Genomic DNA, 21059 nt, shown 5'->3' with positions numbered 1-21059 from the left:
TTTAGTGACTTACTAGGATAAGATATGCACCTTTGCGGATGGTGAATTTATATAAAAATTATTTAAAAATATCGTATGAAAAAATAAAATGTATATTCTTGATCGAATTAATATTTTTGACTCTTAAACAATTTTTATAAACTTTTTTGTTAATTACATAATTTGTTTACTGATGAACTAATCTCATTTTTAAAAATACATTAGGTCAAAAAATCACTTATCGCATAAGAACCTAACGTTTATGCCAAAGAATTTCAGGCCTACTATTTGATTACAATAAAACTATGTCAACTCGGTTTTATATCATGATTTAGCAATTTAAAAGTTAATTATGGTTATGAAAAGTTTACGTTCACGTGCCAATCCTATCTATCTTCAATATTTTTTTTCATTTTTGTGTCACTTTCTTCATTTTGGTTATTGCTTTTGAGTTTATTCTCATTTCGTTATTTTGTGTTGGCATGAGATTTAGAAAATGTTTAAGATTTAAAATTATTAAAGATATACATACTTAGGTTAAGATCCGCGCCTTATGCAGAATAAATATTTTATATTTCTTCATTTTATATGTTTTTTTGCATATTATGAAATAATAAAATAATAATTATATATTAAATAACTAAGAAATCAGTTACTATTATGTAATAAATTGGCGTGCACATATAAATCAAACGACTGCTCTAGTTTATCCACAATCATTTTAGGGTTAATAAATCAAAACAATCAATTTTATCTATCGTATATGATATATAATTAAATTTAAATGATCTTAACATAGATATATAGTATACTTTTAATAAGTATATATATTAACTGAGGCTTCTACTCATGTGATTTTATGATAATTTACATATTCGTGTAACAAAATTTTACACCATCGATTTTTTTTAATGTGAAATGTTTAGTGGTTTAATAATTTATAATCATTTAAAAAACAATGAAGATTTCAAAATTAAAATATTAATTTTCAATATATGTTCAACGCAGATATCAAAATATAAGTATATATTTTCATATTGTATAGTTTAATTTAAACGATATGAAATATATATATATATAATAACATAAACACCTATTAAAATGAAATTAATATATATATATATATATATATATATATATATATTAACATAAACACCTATTAAAATAAAATAATTTATTCATATGATTTATAATCATTGTATCTTATTATAGAAAAAAATCTAAACTTTCATCACAAAAGTTTATGTGAGACTTTTAAAAGTTTTAGTAATTTATGCACGTTTTGAAAAATTTAAAATACAACATATGTAACAAAAAATCTATTTTTTTATTATATGATTAATATAATTGTGTAATTTATTTTAATAATAAATAATTAAACAAAAATGATAGAAATTATACAGATTGCTCACAAATCTTTATTATTTAAAATCATTAATTGACATATATATCTTAGTCACATTAGGTAATTCCGTAGGTTTTATTTAAGGAAAGAATATATAATAATTTCAATTTGATAAATGAATTGTCCATAATAGATATATTATATAATAAAACGCTATGATATGACATGCGCCTTGCGCATGATGAGTTTATTTGTATATATTATCGATAATTCTTTTTATATATTTGATAATTTTATTTGTACATATACAATATTCTTTGTTGTTATTATATAATTTCTTTCCGGTGGATCAAATCAATTTTTATTAAAAATTATGGAACAAAACTATAATTAATATATCATGGGTTGATCACATTGGACATTAAACAAATTATAATACAAAAACTTTATTTTTTCCATCAAATACATTCTTGAAAAAATGAACAGTGTTGTTTCCACAGTCGAATTATTTTGACATTTATCTTCCATATGGTTTTGAAAGATTTCAGATCAACTATCGAATTGATACATGTCATTTTAATGCTTTCAGTCATATAGTTAAGGAAAACTTACATTTTTGTAATTTAAATTCGTTTTAAAAATTTTAAAATATGACATATAAGAAAAATATAACATATAAGGCTTCCTTATTTTTGTATTTTAAAGTCGTTTAAAAAAATTAAAATATAACATATAAGGTTTCCTCATTTTTGTAATTTAAAGTCATTTAAAAAATCAAAATATAGCATATAAGAAAAAAATGTATTTTTTATTATATAGTTAATGTGATTGTTTTTTTATAATAATATAAAATTAAACAAAAAATGAAAAAGAATGCAAAAATTGTTATCAAATATTTATTATTCATAATCATTAATTGTCATGTATATGTTAATCATATTAGGTAATTTTATAGTTTTTATTTAAAGAAAGAATACACACTTCTTATATTTTGGGTTAATATAATATTCCATAGTAATTAGATTTGGACAAACATTTCAATTGATTCTTAAGCTGCCACGTAAGCTAAATTGACATCCTAATTAAATGACACCTAAGCATAGTAACTTTTTAATTAGTACAAAGGTTAAAACTTTTTAAATGATTCTCAATTAATATATAGGGATTCGTTGGCAATTTAATTTGGATTAATAAAATTCTCAATTGATTCTCAACCCGCCACGTAAACAAAATTAACATTTCAATTATGTGACAACTCAGCATAGCGCTTTTTTAATTAGTACAAACTACAAGTTATAACTTTTTAAATGTTTCTCTATTAATATATAGGGGATAAGTTACAACAGAGTTGTATATATATGTAAGAGTTAGATCTATCTAAACTAGAAATAGAACTTATCTAAATCTTATGATGTAGTAGGGTAAAATCTGCCCTACGGGCGGGTAAGCAAATTAAAACCTATTAAAATTGTTATTTGGTAAAATATAGTTAAAATAAAATAATATTATATTAAATATTTTGTTATTGTTGTTGAAAATAATAAGTTTATTTAATTTGAAAAATATTATGATGCAAATAGCATTATTTAACATTTTCATCAATGTTTATTATTTTTGTATTATTATAATCAGTAAGTAAAATACATTAATTTACTCAGAATTTTAGCTGAAATCAAACTTATAAATTATTTCTACCTTTAATATGTTTGTTTCTGAATCTATTAAGACAGTTAGTTTCTCTTGTACATTTTATTTTATACATATTAGTTTAAATAATAGGAAAAATAAAATAATCGATTCACTATAACTTTTTTATAATTAGGTAGATAGTAGAAAAATATATTACTGATAGTTACTATATAAATTTGAAATATTTATCAAATAAACAAATTTCTCAAACTGGTTAGATTTTTAAATATATATATATATATATTATTATTTAGTTTCAGAATATAATTAGTGATTATTATATTTTTATTCTATTTTTTTTTGTATTTTATTTTATATTGGTTTTATAATGTATATAATTAATCTTTTCTTTAAGAAAGTTTCTGTAACTTTTATGATTAAAAATTCGTTTACTTTTTATCAAGTATTTTAAACTCATATAAAATATTATATTAAAAATATATTATAGCTATAATTTCGGATTAAGTCACATTTGTTCATCAAATCATTTTCTAAAATAATTAGATCATTGAAAATTTACTGTTCAGAAAACATACAAAAATAAGGCTTTAACAAACAAAGTCTGAGAATAGCTATTATGTACTACATAGTAAATCATCAAAAGAAATAAACTTTGTGAATGAGAGAGAAAGGAAAACTAAAAGTGATAAGATACAACATTTGTTGAGCCGAACATGCATACCCACTTCCTTAGAAACAGTTCCATCTCATGTGTAAACTATTTGAGAGGACCTTTCTTCAGTTCAACCTGATCAATCAATTGTACCAAAACAGAGTTGTTCAGTAATAAACATAAATATACTCAAGCTTGTTTGTTTATCAAGCTGCCAATAGTTTTGATCACAAACGTTTGTACTGCAGTGCTTGCAGTCCTTGAAAATTCTGAACGAAGCTGTAATGATAACCAAAAGAAGCATTTTGAAACAGTAACAACAAATATACGGGAAAGCCAAGAAAGAGATGGATACAGTGTAAGTCCTTCCATGTTGCCTTCACCAAAGGAAGATAGGAAAAAAGAGGGATTTGGGATAGAGATGATACCTTTTCAACCTCTTCCTTTGGCATACATGCAATAAGAAGTTCATCATCACCATGAAGCATCTGAAAAAACATTCCAAAACATATGTAAAAAGCATCAAACATCAGTTTATACCAAGTAATATATTACAAATTTAAGAAGCATAGTACACAACCTTGGAAGCTTTAAAGATGGCATGACAGATTTCATCAGAAGCAGAACGACCAAGAGCAACCTGCATCACTTTGTTTGTGCCGAGAAAAACCTGAACCAATAAGAACCAAACTACAAATCAAAGACTTGATGTAACATATATTAATCTCAATTACATTCAAACAACACCCTTCTATTCATAGTTTAAGAAACAACAACAAAGAAACAGACCTTCCATTGTGTCTAAACTGTTGTATGAACTCCTTGAATTTGATATTTCTCATGTTTTAAAAAGAGGAAACATAGTCTCGACAATATTTATCTGATTCAGTTAACAATACTCTCCTTGTGCTTCCTCCCTTCCTTTCTTCTTTGTCTTGGACAAAGTAACTGTAATAACAACAACAAAAAAAAACAATACCTTTACGAACCATTCATCAATTGATTCGACAAGTATATGCTTTATTCAAAAGGGTTCCTTTTCTTAGAAACCCTAAACCATGGACCACGTCTATTGAAGAACACACAGCTTTCCAGCTCAGAAATGAAGTGCTATAGTTTTAAGAAACATAACCATGAAAGAGAAGAAAAAAAAGAGTTTAGACATGGTCTGTCAAGACATGTATTCAAGGTTTCAGACAGATGAAGTGAAAAGTGAAATAAACCAAAGTACACTACTTTTATATGTAATCGGAAAGTATAAATTCTACATGAAATTGGAAAGGTGATAATGTGTTTGCTTACGTACCCGTATTTACTTTTGAAGGAGAAGCATATCAACATCCATAAGTTCATAATATTTCTTCAATTCCAATACTCCCAGATTCCGAGGAGATACACTTCAATGGTAGAGCTACAAAGGCCGGCCTACAAATCGCTGAAAGAGTATGAAAGGAACTGACTGAGAGGAATGAAGTATTGTTTTTTTGGCTAGGAAACTTACATATTTTATAGTGGAGGATTCAAGCGAAGGATTCAATGAGGGGATTCATTGAATGATAGATCTTGTGAGTAGTGGGAAATTGGTGTTAATGTGATAGTCAATGAGGATGCATGAATCCCACCGACTTCCATAACAGTTCCGAAATTTAATCAAGAGTAGAAGAAGTGTGACAAATTCTAGTTAAGGATCAAATAACAAGTTATCTTTTATTGAATCATGAGCTTGGTTTATATACCCAAGTAAGTTAACGTACAATAGGAAATCATAAAACCTAACACAGAATAGGAAACTTAGAGATAAACCTTATTCCAAGTTTATCTAGGAATTATACTCCAATACCCCCTCCTCAAGTTGGAGCATGAATATTATTGATGCCTAACTTGAGAAGAAATGCATCAAATTCTCTTCGTCCCAAAGCTTTAGTGAAAATGTCTGCGAGCTGATCATGTGTTGAAACATAAGTCGTTTTGATAACTCCCTTAGTGATCTCCTGTTGAACAAATTTGCAAATGATGCCCATATGTTTTGTCTTCTCATGTAGCACCGGGTTTGCGCCTATGTGTAAGGCAGATTTATTATCACAGCAGACCAACATTGGAGCCGGATGAGCAATACCAAGTTCGCATAGAAGGTCTTTAATCCAGATGAGCTCTTGAGTAATTGCTTTCATAGCACGAAACTCGGCTTCAGTAGACGAGAGTGAAACTGCATCTTGCTTCTTAGTTTTCCATGTTATAGGAGACGTTCCAAACTGAATAATCCAGCCAGAAAGCGAACGACGAGTCGTTGGGCACGCACCCCAGTCCGCATCACACCAGCCGGTAATGGAGAATGAAGGTTCGGCTCGGAATAACACACCCTGTCCTACTGTTCCTTTCAAGTATCGTACTGTTTTTAAAGCAGCAAGCCAATGTTCCTGGCGCGGCTGTTGCATGAATTGTGTCAAGATATGAACCGAATATGCAAGATCTGGTCGTGTGGCTAGAAGATATATGAGTCGTCCAGTAAGACGTCGAAAACGTTCTGGATCAGGAAGAAAATCTCCAGTAGCACGTCCTAGCTGATGATTTTGATCCATAGGAGACCCAGCAGGCTTACAACCAAGCAAACCACACTCTGTGATGATCTCCAAGATGTATTTGCGCTGGCACAGATAAATACCAGCAGGATTCCGAGCTACCTCTAAACCGAGGAAGTACTTTAAAGGTCCAAGGTCTTTCATATGAAAGCACGTTGAAAGATATGATTTGAATGATGTGATCGCTGATGTTGAATCGCCTGAGATGATATGATCATCCACGTAAACTAGAATCCGAAGAGTGACATTGGTTTTTGTATATACGAACAGAGAGTAGTCGGAATGTGTTTGAGAGAAACCATACGCAACAAGAGCATCCACTAGCTTGGCAAACCAGCACCGTGGTGCTTGTTTTATGCCATAGAGAGACTTCCGTAGCCGACACACCCTTGTATCATTAGGATTAGAAAAACCTAGAGGTACCTTGATGTAGACTTCGTCTTGAAGCTCTCCGTGAAGAAAAGCGTTGTGTACATCCATCTGGTGAATCTCATGGTTTTTCTTTGCCGCAATATCAAGGAAAACACGAACAGTTACCATTTTAGCAACTGGAGAGAAAGTCTCGGTGTAATCCAGTCCTTCTTTTTGGTTATTACCCAATACAACCAAACGTGACTTGTGTCGCCCTATTGTTCCATCAGAGAGAAGTTTAATTGTGTATATCCATCTAGTTCCAAGAGCCTTCTTATTAGGTGGCAACTCGACAAGATCCCATGTATGTTGGCGTTCAATTGCATCAATCTCAAGCTTCATTGATTCTCGCCAGACTTTATGTTTCATTGCCTCTCGGAAGTGTTTTGGTTCGATGTTTGTTGCCAACGCAGTGAGATAGCTGCAATGTTTAGACGTGATACGGTCGTACGATAAGTAATCAGATAACGGAAACAAGGAACCTGAGGATAGCTGAGGTGTGGACGACGGGTGAGAGGAAGTGAGAGTAGGGATTGTAGTAACCGTATTAATGACGTAGTCTCGATATCGTGTTGAAGGAACCCGTGGTCTGTGACCTCGACCTAAAGGTTATGTCGCAGTTTCTGCGTTCACTTGTTCTGAGGCAACTTGTTCTGTTTCTGAAACTACAGACTCTGTGTCACCGTGTTCTGTTTCTGGAAGAGAACCAACTGCTGGTGAATTTATCGGAGATCCCGGGATGTTCTCAGTAGTTGATTGTTCTTCGGAATTGTTATGATCCTCTGTTACATCTGTTGGAGGCATGACGATAAGAGGTACCACGTCCATAGGTGTCGGTGGAGTAGTATCCATATATGGAAATATGTTTTCCTGGAACGAGACGTCTCTGGAGATAAACACCACCTCCTGTTCTAGATCAAATAATTTCCAGCCTTTAGTGCCAGATGGATACCCCAGAAGAATGCACTTCCGGCTACTTGATGCAAATTTATCTCCTTTTGTGTTTTTGTTATGAGCATATGCCAAACATCCGATCACACAAAGATGAGACATGGTTGGTGGCTGGCCATGAAGAATTTCAAACGGTGTTTTGTTTTTGAGTAGAGATGATGGCGTGCGATTGATCAGATGAGCAGAGGCTAGAACGCATTCCCCCCAAAATTCTATTGGTAAATTTGCTTGGAACCGGAGAGCTCGTGCTACATTGAGAACATGTCGATGTTTTCGTTCAGCGCGTCCGTTTTGTTGAGGAGTATGGACGCACGAAGTTTCATGAATGATCCCATGTTCTTTGAAGTAGTCGGTAAGACACATGAACTCCGCCCCGTTATCACTTCGTAGTGTCTTGACTTTCTTTGAAAACTGTCTTTCAATTAGAGCGACAAACTCTTTAATTTGTTGTGCCACCACTGTTTTGTTTGGTAGAAGATATAGCCACAATGCTCGAGAATGATCGTCAATGATAGTAAGAAAGTAACGAGAACCACAATGAGCTGTAGTTCGATATGGCTCCCAAAGATCACAATGAATAAGATCAAAAATCTCTTTTGCATTATGAAAACTATCTAGAAAACTTTGGCGAGTCTGTTTAGCTCGAAAACAAATGTCACAAGACTTAATAATATAGTCATCGTTTTTGGATGATGACTCATCTAAAGACGGAATCATAGCTGTAATACGAGAAGATGGATGCCCAAGACGTCGATGCCACAAAACTGGATCTTCGGAAACAGTAGTCTGCAGCGATGTCACTGAATCAATCTCTCGAAAACGGTACAATCCCTCTCCCTCTCTTTCACCCGCTCCAATCAGCATCCTCGAGGTACGGTCCTGTAAAATCATAAGTTTATCAGTTACTTGTCCAACTAAGAAATTATCTGTAACGAGTTGGCCAAAGGAGATAAGATTCGTATGGAATCCTTCCACGTAATACACATTCTGAATGTGTAAAGTAGACGTTAGTTTAACAGTTCCTTGCTTGGAAGCCATTGCATTGGAACCAGCAGGTAACAAGACTGGTATGTTGGTGATATCTCGGAAATTCTCCATTATCTCTAGGCACCCTGTCATATGATGGGTGGCGCCAGTATCTAAGATCCAAACCTTCATGTCTTGATTACCTTTTAGATGATCATCGTTTGTTGTTCCTTTGTTGATCAACCTCTGAACAATGTTCCATTGATCATCGGTAATTCCACTTAGTCCTAGCCGGTCTGCGTCGGTGACGGTGATGTTGGCTTGAATCTTTGGGGTTGCTACAGTTGCCGTATTAGCTCTAGGTGCTGTAGTCCTCCCTTGATCGTTGGTTTTAGCTGGGGCAGGACATTGTTGAACTCTGTTCCTTGGTCGTTCATCCCACCACTCCGGGTAACCGATTACTGTAAAACAACCAGAGGCTTCATGACCATTACGTCCGCATACGGTACATTGTCTTGAAGGATCTTTATTCCCTGGTCGAGTATTGTTTTGCTTTGAGACGTTTGTTGAATTGCGATTTTGGGCTGTGAAACTCATAACAGCCGTATCTTGTGTGATTGTTGAACGAAGTATCTCGTTTTGAGATACAGTTTGATAGACGCTATCCAGATCGGGAAGAGGAGATATAGCACAAATTTGAGAACGTATAGTTCCATGAGAAGTATCATCTAGTCCAGACAGAAAGTCATGGACACGCAGGGTTTCCGCCTCTTGCTTTCTTGCAGTGTTTAAATCACACTCGCACTTTCCACAGTTACATTTTTTTGAATTCATACACTCGGCGATACCGTCCCAAATTTTTGTCAAGCGACCAAAATATTCGTCGATAGTAGAACCATTCTGCTTGCAGTTGGATAATGCGTTGCGTAGTTGCTGAAGGCGTGCCCCGCTTTTAAGAGAATAACGTTTCCGAATTGTATCCCACAGTTCTTTTGCGTTTTCCCTGGTTGAGATAGATGATCTGATCTTTGGTTCGATGGTTTGTTTTATCCATCCTATAATGAGGTGATTGTTTGCTGTCCAATCCTCAAGTCGAGATGAATCGGCTGCAGGTTTGAGAATGCTGCCGTCAAGAAATCCGAATTTCTTTCGTGAGCTTAAGACCATACGAAAGTTGATAGTCCATTCATCATAATTCAAACCATTCAGGAGTGGTTGTGAGATAACAGCTCATGGATTATCATTAGATGATAGGTCATATGGTGAGATGGTTTTGTATTTGACTTCGCTTTGCTGAGCTAACGCCATTGTTGATTAGAATGAATAATCTTCTTCTTCAATATGTGAACAAGAAGTCGTTTTTAAAGATGAAGATTTGATCTGCAATATGGCAAATCAAGCCGATGAATAGGAAGTATTTTAGATGTTTATTTTTGTTCTTGCTCTGATACCATGACAAATTCTAGTTAAGGATCAAATAACAAGTTATCTTTTATTGAATCACGAGCTTGGTTTATATACCCAAGTAAGTTAACGTACAATAGGAAATCATAAAACCTAACACAGAATAGGAAACTTAGAGATAAACCTTATTCCAAGTTTATCTAGGAATTATAATCCAATAAAGTGGAATCGAACAGCCAAATACGATGCCTTCCAACTGACCTTGATCGGGTTTCAGCATGGCCGGTGTAGTGAATCTTCATTGGCCGTAGGTCTGAACTGGAATTGTAAAAACGCGGTGGCCTGTAATTTGTTCGTTGACATCATCGTTTGGAGAAGAAGCCACCTCATGTGTTAACTTCTGTTTCTTAGACACCATCAATGGAGTTTTGGGATTTTGAGAATGCAGAAGAACTTTTTGTGTCGGAGATCGAAGAAGACGCGAACACCAAATTTGGTGTGCAAGTGGGCTCCCGTTATTGGGCTTAAATTCTTTAGTTAAATAGAAATCTCACAAACTCCTCATCTTATCCCGTAAATGAAACGCAACATTTTGAATAAAGGGATATATGTAGCCTTTTCTTTGCCCTATTTGATGAGGTGGCAAGAGGAGAAGAGAGTTCCTTTCTACTTTATATAATAAGATATCTAAATCATCTAATCTCGGTCGCAATATAATTCATATAATATTTTTTGGTTTGAATTTTATAGACTCCATGAACTCCACTTCAAATTTCAACGGTGTGTAACAGTTGGATCGTAAGATACAATCATACACATATTGCTGTCCAATATATCTTTAATAGATATAACTCCAGTCTGTAAACCATATGTGCCGCCTCATTGATAGAACAATTCAAAATTTCACTTAAACCGTATCATATCAAGATTCCCCTTATGTTTATGAGCTCCATAATCGACTGACGTGAACCCTTCAGTTAATTGTGGAAGTGATAAAGCTAACTATTTTTTTAATCTTTTGATTCTCTTACAGACTAGTTTGAAAGCTTCCGTAATCAGCCTCTTAATGCAATAACGCGACAAACGAATTGCAACAACGTGTTCATTGATGTTGAAATAAACAATGAAACGTGAACGACACATCTTGTTGAGCTTTTGATATCGTTTTGCGGCTTTTCAAGCATTTCAGTATATATTGTTTATAATATAAATATGTTGTCATTGGGACCGTCGTCATTGTCATAAAAAAAAGTCGGTGCTTGTACGTAACGTAACTATGTTTTATTTTTATTTTCTTTTAACAAACTATTTTCCTGACAAGATTCATGTAACCAAACAAATAGTTTATAATAATATAATTTCCATGTTTTACTTCATCAAAAACGCAGAAACGTCTATTTATTGATTTGTTTGTATTAAATATTAATGTAAGATACTTTTTGCTTTTTAAAATATAATATTGTTAAGAGCGTTATTCTTTCTAAAATGTTAATATTCTAAATTAATTTTAATTTATTGGAAACTGCTAGTTTTATTATATAGTTTTTAATAAATGATTGAGTTATTTTTAATTTATATGTGTATGATACTTTTATAAAATACTATATGTTTTATTTTTCTGTTCTATTCACTTAAAAATTATGAAAAAAAAAGATTGTATTGGGGGTAGATTATATGTTAACTTTCTTTGAAAAAACTTGTGTGTTTATAGAAATAAATAAATCTAAAACAAGTAACATGATAAGGCGATAACTTCTATGAAAAATGATACAGTAAGCTCCACGTAACCGGGTCTGATCCTGGATCAAAACTCCTGATTGTTATTATATTAATTCCATTATCCTCTTTCATTCCTATCACGAAACCCAAAGAAACGTGGAAGAAACGTTTCCATCGCAACCGTCGCCACCATGACTGTGCTATCATCTAGAGATCGAGGTTCGTTATCGTCTCTTTTCTCTAACGTTTCGTTCTCCTGATTCAGCTATTCTTTTGCTTGCTGCTTTGATCTTTTGTTATCTCGTCCTGTTTCATTTCCGAAGAATCGGATGAGTTTTCATTAGTCGATCTTTCATTCGTAGATTATCCAAAGGGACTCATGGTTGCGTAGACTTATGGAATCACAAGTGTATAGGAAATAAAATCTTATTTGAGTTTTTGGGATTGAATTGGTAGATGAGGCTGAGAAGAAGGTGAAGAGTTCGTATTTTGATTTGCCGGCTATGGACGTATCTGTGGCATTTCCTCAAGCAACTCCAGCTTCTAAGTTCCCACCGTGCAGTAAGTGCTTTTATTTCAGAGATTATGTATGTTTTGTTGTGATTTCGCTTCAATCTGTGTGTTTTCTATACTTGATTACAGCTTCAGACTATTATCATTTCAATGAACTGTTGACTCCGGAGGAGCAGGATGTGAGGAAGAGAGTGAGGGAGTTCATGGAGAAAGAAGTTGCTCCGATTATGACAGAGGTGTGTCTATCTTCTTCATGTTTGTTTGTTTGCTAACTTTGATAGTATTATTGCGTGACATCATCCTTCTTTCTTTGATATTTTTACTCATCATCAGTACTGGGAGAAGGCAGAGTTTCCATTCCATATCATTCCAAAGCTTGGAGCTTTAGGTGTTGTTGGTGGCTCTATCAAGGTAATTTGCAATTCTTTGATTGATTATGTGGATGGAAATTACAGTTTTTAATTTGGTCTGGCTTCTTAGGGTTATGGCTGCCCTGGCCTCTCCATCACAGCCAACGCCATTGCAACAGCAGAGATATCTAGAGTTGATGCAAGCTGTGGGACTTTTAATTTGGTGCATACCTCTTTGGGCATGCTCACTATTGGTAAAGATGTCCTTAGCTTGTTTTATATCCAATTGTTCTGATAAACAGCTTGGTGTGATTGCTATGAGCTTATTTTCTTATGAATTTTGTTAAGAACAGCACTTTGTGGATCAGAAGAACAGAAGCAGAAGTATTTGCCTTCTTTGGCTCAGCTGAAAACTGTGACTTGTTGGGTGAGTGCGTGGTTCTTAGACGTAGACACGATTTGCATCTCTTGAATAAGATTTGCGTTATGTTAACTTGATGCTGATACCATTACATATATTTGGACATGTATAAAGGCTTTGACAGAACCTGACAATGGAAGTGATGCAAGTGCTCTACAAACAACTGCCACAAAGGTGTTTTACTGTTTCCTTCACTTGTATCCTCTTCTGCGGTTACCAGAATATTGACTTGTTTCAATTGTCTATTTCATCAGGTTGAAGGAGGTTGGGTACTTACGGGACAAAAGCGTTGGATCGGTAACAGCACCTTTGCAGATCTGTTGATCATCCTTGCTAGGAATACGACAACTAACCAAGTGAATGGGTATGTCAGATTCTTGGTTTCTTAGTTATCTTAAATTTTATATCTTAAGGTTGGAGGTCGTTTCTCAAAAACTGAAGTTAATAAGGTGGATCTGTGACTGGATGCACTAGGGAATTAAATTTTATATGGACCATAATCAATAACATACTGGGCTGTTGTGTTAACAGATAAGACTTTTTTTTCCCTTCATTATAACATTAACAGCAACCGTCTTGCAGATTCATAGTCAAGAAAGATGCGCCTGGCTTAACGGTTACTAAGATCCCAAATAAAATAGGTTTACGTATTGTTCAAAATGGAGATATTCTACTACAGAATGTCTTTGTTCCTGATGAGGAGAGGTTACCTGGACTAAATTCTTTTCAAGACACAAGCAAGGTACTGTTGTGATGACTACACATGATCCAGAAATGGTCTTCAATATTTTATCACAAACAAAACTCATAGCTTCCTATTTTCTCCGTGGTATTGAACTGTTTTTCTGTGTTTCACTTGAATAGGTCCTTGCTGTCTCACGTGTAATGGTGGCCTGGCAACCAATTGGTGTATCAATGGGTGTCTACGATATGTGTCACAGGTATAACCAGAGAAACAGCCAGATCTCAGTAACCATAGTATGAGCATTCATCTACTTAGAAAAAGTTCTCATCGACTGTGTATTGTTTCAAAGGTATCTAAAGGAGAGGAAACAGTTTGGAGCACCGTTGGCTGCATTCCAGATAAACCAACAGAAGCTTGTGAAGATGCTGGGTAATGTTCAAGCGATGTTTCTGATGGGTTGGCGCCTCTGCAAGCTATATGAGTCGGGTCAGATGACTCCTGGTCAAGCCAGTTTAGGAAAGGTATAACAACAAATCCCTTTTTTGCTTACAGATCATTCAAATTCCACTCACTGAGCTATTCTATCAGCTTGAGTAAGTGGAGGAATCAAACATGGCTCAGTAGTAAACATTGACTTGTGATCATTTATATAACCAATCATGTGGTTCCACTAGGCATGGATTTCATCGAAGGCAAGGGAAACTGCTTCGTTAGGCCGAGAATTACTCGGTGGGAATGGAATTGTAGGTGATTTTCTGGTGGCAAAGGTGAGCTAATAATCTTCATATTTGTTGATGAAAAGTGAACAGGGTGAGTTTTAGGCTCTAAAACGTGAAAATAAATCTTGCAGGCTTTCTGTGACCTGGAACCGATTTATACATACGAAGGGACGTACGATATAAACACCTTAGTGACGGCGAGGGAAGTAACGGGGATCGCGAGTTTCAAACCTGCTGCTTCACGGAGCCGTAGCCGTCTTTAAGGGTTGTGCAGTGTTTGTTGTTGTCTGTGAGTGTACTTTGGTAATGTTACGTGGAGAACAAAGTTCGTCAAATAAACTTGACCTCTAAAGGGACATGTGCAAACCATAAATGCAGTAAACTCATTTAGTGTCCTGTATTTGTCATTTAATTAGTTTCTTCACATTAAATTAACTCAAGGAATAATACTAAATTATGTTTTTAAATTTCCATTGAATGTGTTGACGACGTAATTATCAGGACACTCACTCATCGTAAAGCTTGATTCTACTTCAAGATAGACACTGTCCAAAAGACTATTCGAAAAAAATTGACTACTACCACCAGTCCTCGTCCGTACTAATGGGCTTCTAATACTACATGGGCCTAAAATATCTACTATATGTCCGTTTTAATTCAACACAACTACCCAATAAAATCTCACCACGTGGCAGTAAGGCAAACGAGGCCGCCAAAACCTGTGACGTAGACTCTTATCGCCGGTAAGCTACAACCACTGATTTCCCCGAAACAGCAAAGCGTCCAAAAACTCATACTACTCCTTCTCCGGCTTACTTACCACCGTAGACGATTCTCTCCGCCCCCGCTTCTATGACTTCCATTCTCCACTCCGTCTCCTCCATCCTCTCCTCCCGAGTTAACTCCGCCGAACGTCTAGGAGTTCTCTCCCTCCGGAATCCCGTCGAGTTCACTCGTCGACGCCACGGTAGGTCCACGTCGGACTTCGAAACTTCTGGTACATTCCGTTTCCTTAGTTGGATGCTGAGCTCGTTTCTTTGATTTTTTTTCTCTTAAACTGATTTTGTAACGTTCGTAGGGCGGAGATTGGTTGTGCGTGCGGCGGAGACTGATACTGATAAAGGTTTTGTAGCTCTTTTGAATATTCATTTTCTTTGAAATTTTTCGTTAAGTTTAATGAGTTTGAATCTCCACGGCAGTTAAATCTCAGGTACCGGACAAGGCACCAGCCGGTGGTGGTTCGAGCATTAACCAGCTTCTTGGTATCAAAGGAGCCGCTCAAGAGACTGTGAGTTTCTCAAATTTTTTTGTAAATCTATTTTTCTCCAATGCGTATGAAATTAAGTTTAGATGTAATTAACAATTAAATGGAAGTGAGAACAAAATCGTCATAGTTGTACATAGTGTGATGTTGACTTGCATAGTGTTAGGTGGTAACTACCAAAAACATCACGTTTTAGGTGGAAATTATGTGAGAATGCTGCTGCATGTTAAGTTATCTTTTCACTTATATGTGTGTTCAGAATAAATGGAAGATTCGTCTTCAGCTTACAAAGCCAGTCACTTGGCCTCCTTTAGTCTGGGGAGTGGTCTGTGGTGCTGCTGCTTCAGGTAACATATGAACATCTTTTAAGATGATTAAAACACTGTCATCTTTTTTTTTTTACAATCTTTTTGACGTCTTCACCACATTATTCTTCCTTCATTATTTTTTTCTTCTGGTAGGGAACTTCCACTGGACTCCAGAGGATGTTGCTAAGTCGATTCTTTGCATGTTGATGTCTGGCCCGTGTCTAACTGGCTATACACAGGTCTGGTTTTGGTAGAACAAAAACTGAGTTGTTCTTATGCTAATACAACCTAACAAGTGTCGTTTTCTAGACAATCAACGACTGGTATGATCGAGATATTGATGCGATTAACGAGCCGTATCGTCCAATTCCATCTGGAGCAATATCAGAGCAAGAGGTACTGATATAGAACATTTTCAGCTTTTAAAAACATTAGTTTGTTTGATAATCATTTCTCCTTCTTGTTTGCAACTCAGGTTATTACACAAGTCTGGGTGCTGTTACTGGGAGGTCTTGGAATTGCTGGAACTTTAGATGTGTGGGTAAGTTGGTGGTTTTTATGTATGTAGTAGTGCAGTTAAAAGTGCACATCAGAATTTACTAAACCTTTCCTTTTCAGGCCGGGCATACAACTCCTACTTTGTTCTATCTTGCTTTGGGAGGATCCTTGCTCTCTTATATATACTCTGCTCCACCTTTGAAGGTATTTTCTACACCTAAGTTCAATTGTTGTAGTGTCAAGACATTTTGTGTCTGTATTTGGAATTTAGAACTTATCAATACATGAACGGATCTCATTGCAGCTAAAACAAAATGGATGGGTTGGAAACTTTGCACTGGGAGCAAGCTACATCAGTTTACCATGGTAAGATATATCGCACATCGATGTATACAGTGTTCTCATCTAATTGATCCGTTGTTGTGTTCACCTGATTGATAGGTGGGCTGGACAAGCGTTGTTTGGCACTCTTACACCAGACGTTGTCGTTCTAACACTCTTGTACAGCATAGCTGGGGTACTCTTCTTGGGACCTTTATGATGATGCCTTTTTTGCTATCTTTAACAGCCTGATTTTTCTTCATGTAACTGTGTAATACTGCAGCTGGGAATAGCCATTGTTAATGACTTCAAAAGTGTTGAAGGAGACAGAGCAATGGGCCTTCAGTCTCTCCCTGTAGCTTTTGGCACTGAAGCTGCAAAATGGATTTGCGTTGGTGCTATAGACGTTACTCAGCTCTCTGTTGCCGGTATGTAGAGTTTTGTTCAACTGTGGCTTCTATATGCTTGATCTTATCAGCTAGATGTGTAATGAGCTAATGAAACTGAATGGGCTTTCCTTGGTTTTTGGGGACCGTAGAGAATGAGCTAATGAAGCGCATTTATATTTATGTTTCATGTGTGTTTGGTAGATATCATCTTTAATAAATGTATATCTGGTTGCAGGATATCTATTAGCATCTGGCAAACCTTATTATGCGTTGGCGCTGCTTGCTTTGATCATTCCACAGATTGTGTTCCAGGTAAAGACATATTACAGTGTCATATCCAAACTCGGCTACATTCTTTTCACTCGTTTGATTATTACTTACTCTTCTTCAAACTTCAGTTTAAATACTTTCTCAAGGACCCTGTCAAATACGACGTCAAGTACCAGGTAAGTCATCTAGTGCGCATAGTAATGAAACTAGGAATGGCGATATGTAGAGTTTTTTAAACATCTAAAGAACTTGGAAGCAGATAGGTCTTTTGATGATAATACACTGCTTGGTTACAGGCTAGCGCACAGCCGTTCTTGGTGCTTGGCATATTCGTGACGGCATTAGCATCAAGTCACTGAATGAGCGTATTTATGATGGAGTTTTGGCCACAAAGTAAATGCGCTAACCATAAATTTGGTTAAAGTGGTGGCATCGACTAGTCTTTTAAGACACTGCAAAATATAATGTATGTACCAACCATCACTAGAAACAACTCCTTGTTGTATCAAGCTAGCCTAATTGGGTGAAACTGAGATCGCTAGTGCTTCCGGAAAATGCGTTTCTTATATACGCTTAGTCTTGTTACTTCCATCTCTGCTAATTATAGTTCACGAAGCGCTAGTTGTAGGTGCCAAAACTTATATATGAATTTTCTCAGTAAGTAGCAATGATTGAAACCACATCTCACACACATCTTCATATCATTCGACACCAGACCCTCAAAACTTCCAAACCTCAAGTTATATTACAGATGAAGTAAACTAGCTAGACGCGTTACATTACACTTAACATTCATCTTTAGTGGACCCGTTTACGTACATGTTAAAATGGCCACAACCCTTTTATTTGGCCCGCATTAGAGTCAAAAGACGGTAACGCGAAACGTAAAAACAAAAAGAGGGACTTATTACATCCAAAACGGCGTCGTCATGAAGAGATAAAACAACAAGTGCAACCCTAGTGCTGCTATTTGCGCCACCACCTTCATTGCGCTTCTCACCAATTTCATTTTACCCAATTTTACCCTAACGTTTTCCTTCCAGTGTCAATCCTCGAGAGCTGCCAGAGATGAGTTCAGACGATGAGAGAGACGAGAAGGAGCTGGATCTCACCTCTCCTGAAGTCGTCACCAAGTACAAGAGCGCCGCTGAGATCGTCAACAGTAAGAAAGCATACTCTCTCGCTCTTTCTCCCTAAGGTTTTCGATTTTAAAATGATTTTTATTTGGAAATTGCAGAGGCGTTACAGGTGGTCTTAGCTGAATGCAAGCCAAAAGCTAAGATTGTCGATATCTGCGAGAAGGGAGACGCCTTTATCAAAGAGTTAGTATTTATTTTCATAGTTTTTTGTCATCTTCATAAAGATGTCATTACTCTCATATTATGTGTGTGTGTTAAAAAAAAAGGCAAGCAGGGAGCATGTACAAGAATGCCAAGAAGAAGATTGATCGAGGCGTCGCTTTTCCCACATGTGTTTCCGTTAACAACACTGTTGGTCATTTCTCTCCCCTCGCCAGCGACGAGACTGTGTTGGAAGAGGGCGATATGGTCAAAATGTAAGCAGCAATATCTTTCTGTGTTTTGTCTGTATTGAGTACACTCTTGTCTGAAAACCGTTTTTTATTATCTAATTTGTTTGTTTTACGTTTCTCCATTGCAGTGATATGGGATGTCATATTGATGGGTTTATTGCACTTGTTGCCCACACACATGTTATCCAAGAAGGGCCCGTTACTGGACGCAAAGCTGATGTTATTGCAGCTGCTAATACTGCCGCTGAAGTTGCCTTGAGGCTCGTACGTCCTGGGAAGAAGGTAGACAGTCATCTACTCTTAAATGAAAAACTATAGGTTGGTTGGTTTTTGAATGATTGAAAACGTTTTGCTAACCCCAAATGATGAACACTAATTTTTGGCTATGGATTATCATCCATATGATGCTTATTTGTCATAGTAACTCTGATGGGAACTCTTTTTAATTCTGTTTTAGCATGGTTAGTGATAGCAACTTTGCTGAACAATTCTTACTTTTTCACTCTTATGTTTGTGGAAGAAGATGTTCGCTATAATTTTCTCATTTACATCCCCCAACCCAATGATGAAACTTCACTAAGAATGCTATGGATTTACATCCAAATGAGGCTTTAATGTCATAGTTACTCTGATATGGGGTTGATATATAAATAAAATTTACTGTTACAGTGTTATTGAGTTTGTAGTTTCTTGTTCGACTCTACAACATATTACAAGCAAGAAAATTGAAATTCTTTTTTTTTTTTTTGGTTTGCTTTTGTCGCAGAACCATGCTGTCACTGAAGCTATCCAGAAGGTGGCTGAAGCTTATGACTGCAAAATTGTGGAAGGCGTTATCTCCCACCAGATGAAACAGAACGTGATAGATGCAAGCAAGAGTTTCCTAAGTGTATCCACTCCAGAAACGAGGGTTGACGATGCTGAGTTTGAGGATAATGAAGTCTATGCAATAGATATTGTGGCAAGCACTGGTGAAGGCAAGGTAAATTGCTCTTTGTTGATTTCATCTTGATGACCAATTTGCAAAGCTTCTTCAGTTGCCATAGCTCTCATACTCTTTTGAATTTGCAGCCAAAGCTTATAGACGAGAAGCAAACAACTGTTTACAAGAAGGATGCGGCTGTTAACTATCAGTTGAAGATGAAGGCCTCCAGATTCATAATCAGCGAGATTAAAGAGAAGTTCCCCCATATGCCATTCACTGCAAGGTGTCTTTTATACCTTGTTAAGCTGTTTATATCTTTTTAATATTGTCTGCACCTATTAATGTTGCTTGGGAATACGATAAATATAGATCACTTGAGGAGAAAAGGGCACGTCTTGGACTTGTGGAGTGTGTGAACCATGGTCATCTACAGCCATATCCTGTTCTCTACGAGAAGCCTGGTAAGGATGATAAAAGGTTTTGCTCCATTAAATACCTACACGTGATAAATCTTGGCAACGTGACTCATGGTGTATTTTGTTTCTTCAACAGGTGATTTTGTTGCCCAGATTAAATTCACAGTCTTGCTGATGCCAAATGGATCAGATAGGATCACTTCACATACACTTCAAGAGCTTCAACCTACGAAGACCATCGATGACCCTGAGATCAAAGGGTGGTTAGCCTTGGGTATCAAGAAGAAGAAGGGTGGTGGAAAGAAGAAGAAAGGTATGAAACTAAGAACATAAATTTGCAGACTCAATGAAATCAAGATTACTTGATGTTTTAGATAAAAAGAGATTCATGATGGCTTATGATTGTGTTTTTGCAGCAGCCAAGAAGGCAGGAGAGACCTCAACTGAGGCTGAGCCAATGGAAGCGAGTAGCAGTGCACAAGAATGAAGGAGATCTATTTCTCTTTTGTCTTTCGTAAGAATTTTTGGAACTTTCAGGTCTTTGTAATGTTTGAGTTTCAGTGTGTTTCTTCGTAGAGTTAAAAAAAAAACAGAGCAGGAAAATACTTGATCAATTTGTGTCTTTGTGCAAAAAACACTTGTCTGAATGTTCATCATCATTGTTATGATCGACTTAGGTCATGACCACGCCAATCTCAGCTCGAATCAAAGATTCCGAGGGCTTTCAGTTATAGTTTTGCGTAGACAAGAAAGTAGATCTAATTCATTTCGGTCTAAGTCGGCAACAAGTCAC

The 21059-nt window shown here is 35.9% G+C and overlaps 3 protein-coding genes across 6 annotated transcripts; all 3 read left to right on the top strand.

The window, feature by feature from the left end:
• Positions 1 to 11622: 11622 nt before the first annotated feature.
• LOC103841125 (acyl-coenzyme A oxidase 4, peroxisomal) lies at positions 11623 to 14817 on the top strand. Its single transcript, XM_009117638.3, has 13 exons — positions 11623 to 11875; positions 12113 to 12217; positions 12299 to 12405; positions 12503 to 12580; positions 12650 to 12773; positions 12873 to 12946; positions 13055 to 13114; positions 13195 to 13304; positions 13523 to 13682; positions 13805 to 13881; positions 13975 to 14146; positions 14300 to 14392; positions 14476 to 14817. Exons 1-13 carry the CDS (start codon positions 11848 to 11850, stop codon positions 14605 to 14607), a joined length of 1320 nt encoding a protein of 439 aa, XP_009115886.1. The 5' UTR covers positions 11623 to 11847; the 3' UTR covers positions 14608 to 14817.
• A 234-nt stretch (positions 14818 to 15051) lies between these two features.
• Positions 15052 to 17979, top strand: LOC103841124 (chlorophyll synthase, chloroplastic). 3 transcript variants are annotated; one of them, XM_009117636.3, is made up of 14 exons: positions 15062 to 15341; positions 15423 to 15467; positions 15544 to 15632; positions 15868 to 15955; positions 16070 to 16155; positions 16226 to 16312; positions 16392 to 16457; positions 16535 to 16618; positions 16719 to 16780; positions 16856 to 16931; positions 17019 to 17163; positions 17360 to 17436; positions 17523 to 17570; positions 17691 to 17979. In XM_009117636.3, the coding sequence occupies exons 1-14, from the start codon at positions 15197 to 15199 to the stop codon at positions 17751 to 17753; spliced, it is 1161 nt and encodes a 386-aa protein (XP_009115884.1). In that variant the 5' UTR covers positions 15062 to 15196; the 3' UTR covers positions 17754 to 17979. The 3 variants fall into 3 exon arrangements, with proteins under 3 accessions (XP_033137043.1, XP_033137042.1, XP_009115884.1); XM_033281152.1 differs by having other exon boundaries at positions 15052 to 15311; positions 17360 to 17570; XM_033281151.1 differs by having other exon boundaries at positions 15053 to 15341; positions 17360 to 17570.
• A 303-nt stretch (positions 17980 to 18282) lies between these two features.
• Positions 18283 to 20959, top strand: LOC103841121 (ERBB-3 BINDING PROTEIN 1). Of its 2 annotated transcripts, none has more exons than XM_009117635.3 (9): positions 18283 to 18556; positions 18632 to 18716; positions 18800 to 18949; positions 19054 to 19207; positions 19692 to 19907; positions 19997 to 20133; positions 20220 to 20311; positions 20403 to 20579; positions 20686 to 20959. In XM_009117635.3, exons 1-9 carry the CDS (start codon positions 18463 to 18465, stop codon positions 20751 to 20753), a joined length of 1173 nt encoding a protein of 390 aa, XP_009115883.1. In that variant the 5' UTR covers positions 18283 to 18462; the 3' UTR covers positions 20754 to 20959. The 2 variants fall into 2 exon arrangements, with proteins under 2 accessions (XP_009115883.1, XP_009115882.1); XM_009117634.3 differs by having other exon boundaries at positions 20683 to 20959.
• The last annotated feature ends 100 nt before the right edge of the window (positions 20960 to 21059 follow it).

The sequence above is a fragment of the Brassica rapa genome, chromosome A09 (assembly GCF_000309985.2).
Source record: "Brassica rapa cultivar Chiifu-401-42 chromosome A09, CAAS_Brap_v3.01, whole genome shotgun sequence".
Taxonomy (NCBI): domain Eukaryota; kingdom Viridiplantae; phylum Streptophyta; class Magnoliopsida; order Brassicales; family Brassicaceae; genus Brassica; species Brassica rapa.
Note: the sequence above shows the minus strand (reverse complement) of the source record. Positions and strands in the feature narration are given on the sequence as shown.

Excerpts from the sequence above, each read along its gene's own strand:
- LOC103841125 (XM_009117638.3), top strand. The coding sequence starts at position 11,848 with ATGACTGTGCTATCATCTAGAGATCGAG. Across the intron at positions 11,876-12,112 it reads GCTATCATCTAGAGATCGAG|ATGAGGCTGAGAAGAAGGTG; the intron begins GTTCGTTATCGT and ends TTGAATTGGTAG. Across the intron at positions 12,947-13,054 it reads TGAAAACTGTGACTTGTTGG|GCTTTGACAGAACCTGACAA; the intron begins GTGAGTGCGTGG and ends ACATGTATAAAG.
- LOC103841124 (XM_033281151.1), top strand. The coding sequence starts at position 15,197 with ATGACTTCCATTCTCCACTCCGTCTCCTCCATCCTCTCCTCCCGAGTT. Across the intron at positions 16,458-16,534 it reads CTGGAACTTTAGATGTGTGG|GCCGGGCATACAACTCCTAC; the intron begins GTAAGTTGGTGG and ends TTTCCTTTTCAG. Across the intron at positions 16,619-16,718 it reads ACTCTGCTCCACCTTTGAAG|CTAAAACAAAATGGATGGGT; the intron begins GTATTTTCTACA and ends ATCTCATTGCAG.
- LOC103841121 (XM_009117634.3), top strand. The coding sequence starts at position 18,463 with ATGAGTTCAGACGATGAGAGAGACGAGAAGGAGCTGGATCTCACCTCT. Across the intron at positions 18,717-18,799 it reads GGAGACGCCTTTATCAAAGA|GCAAGCAGGGAGCATGTACA; the intron begins GTTAGTATTTAT and ends TTAAAAAAAAAG. Across the intron at positions 19,208-19,691 it reads TCGTACGTCCTGGGAAGAAG|AACCATGCTGTCACTGAAGC; the intron begins GTAGACAGTCAT and ends CTTTTGTCGCAG.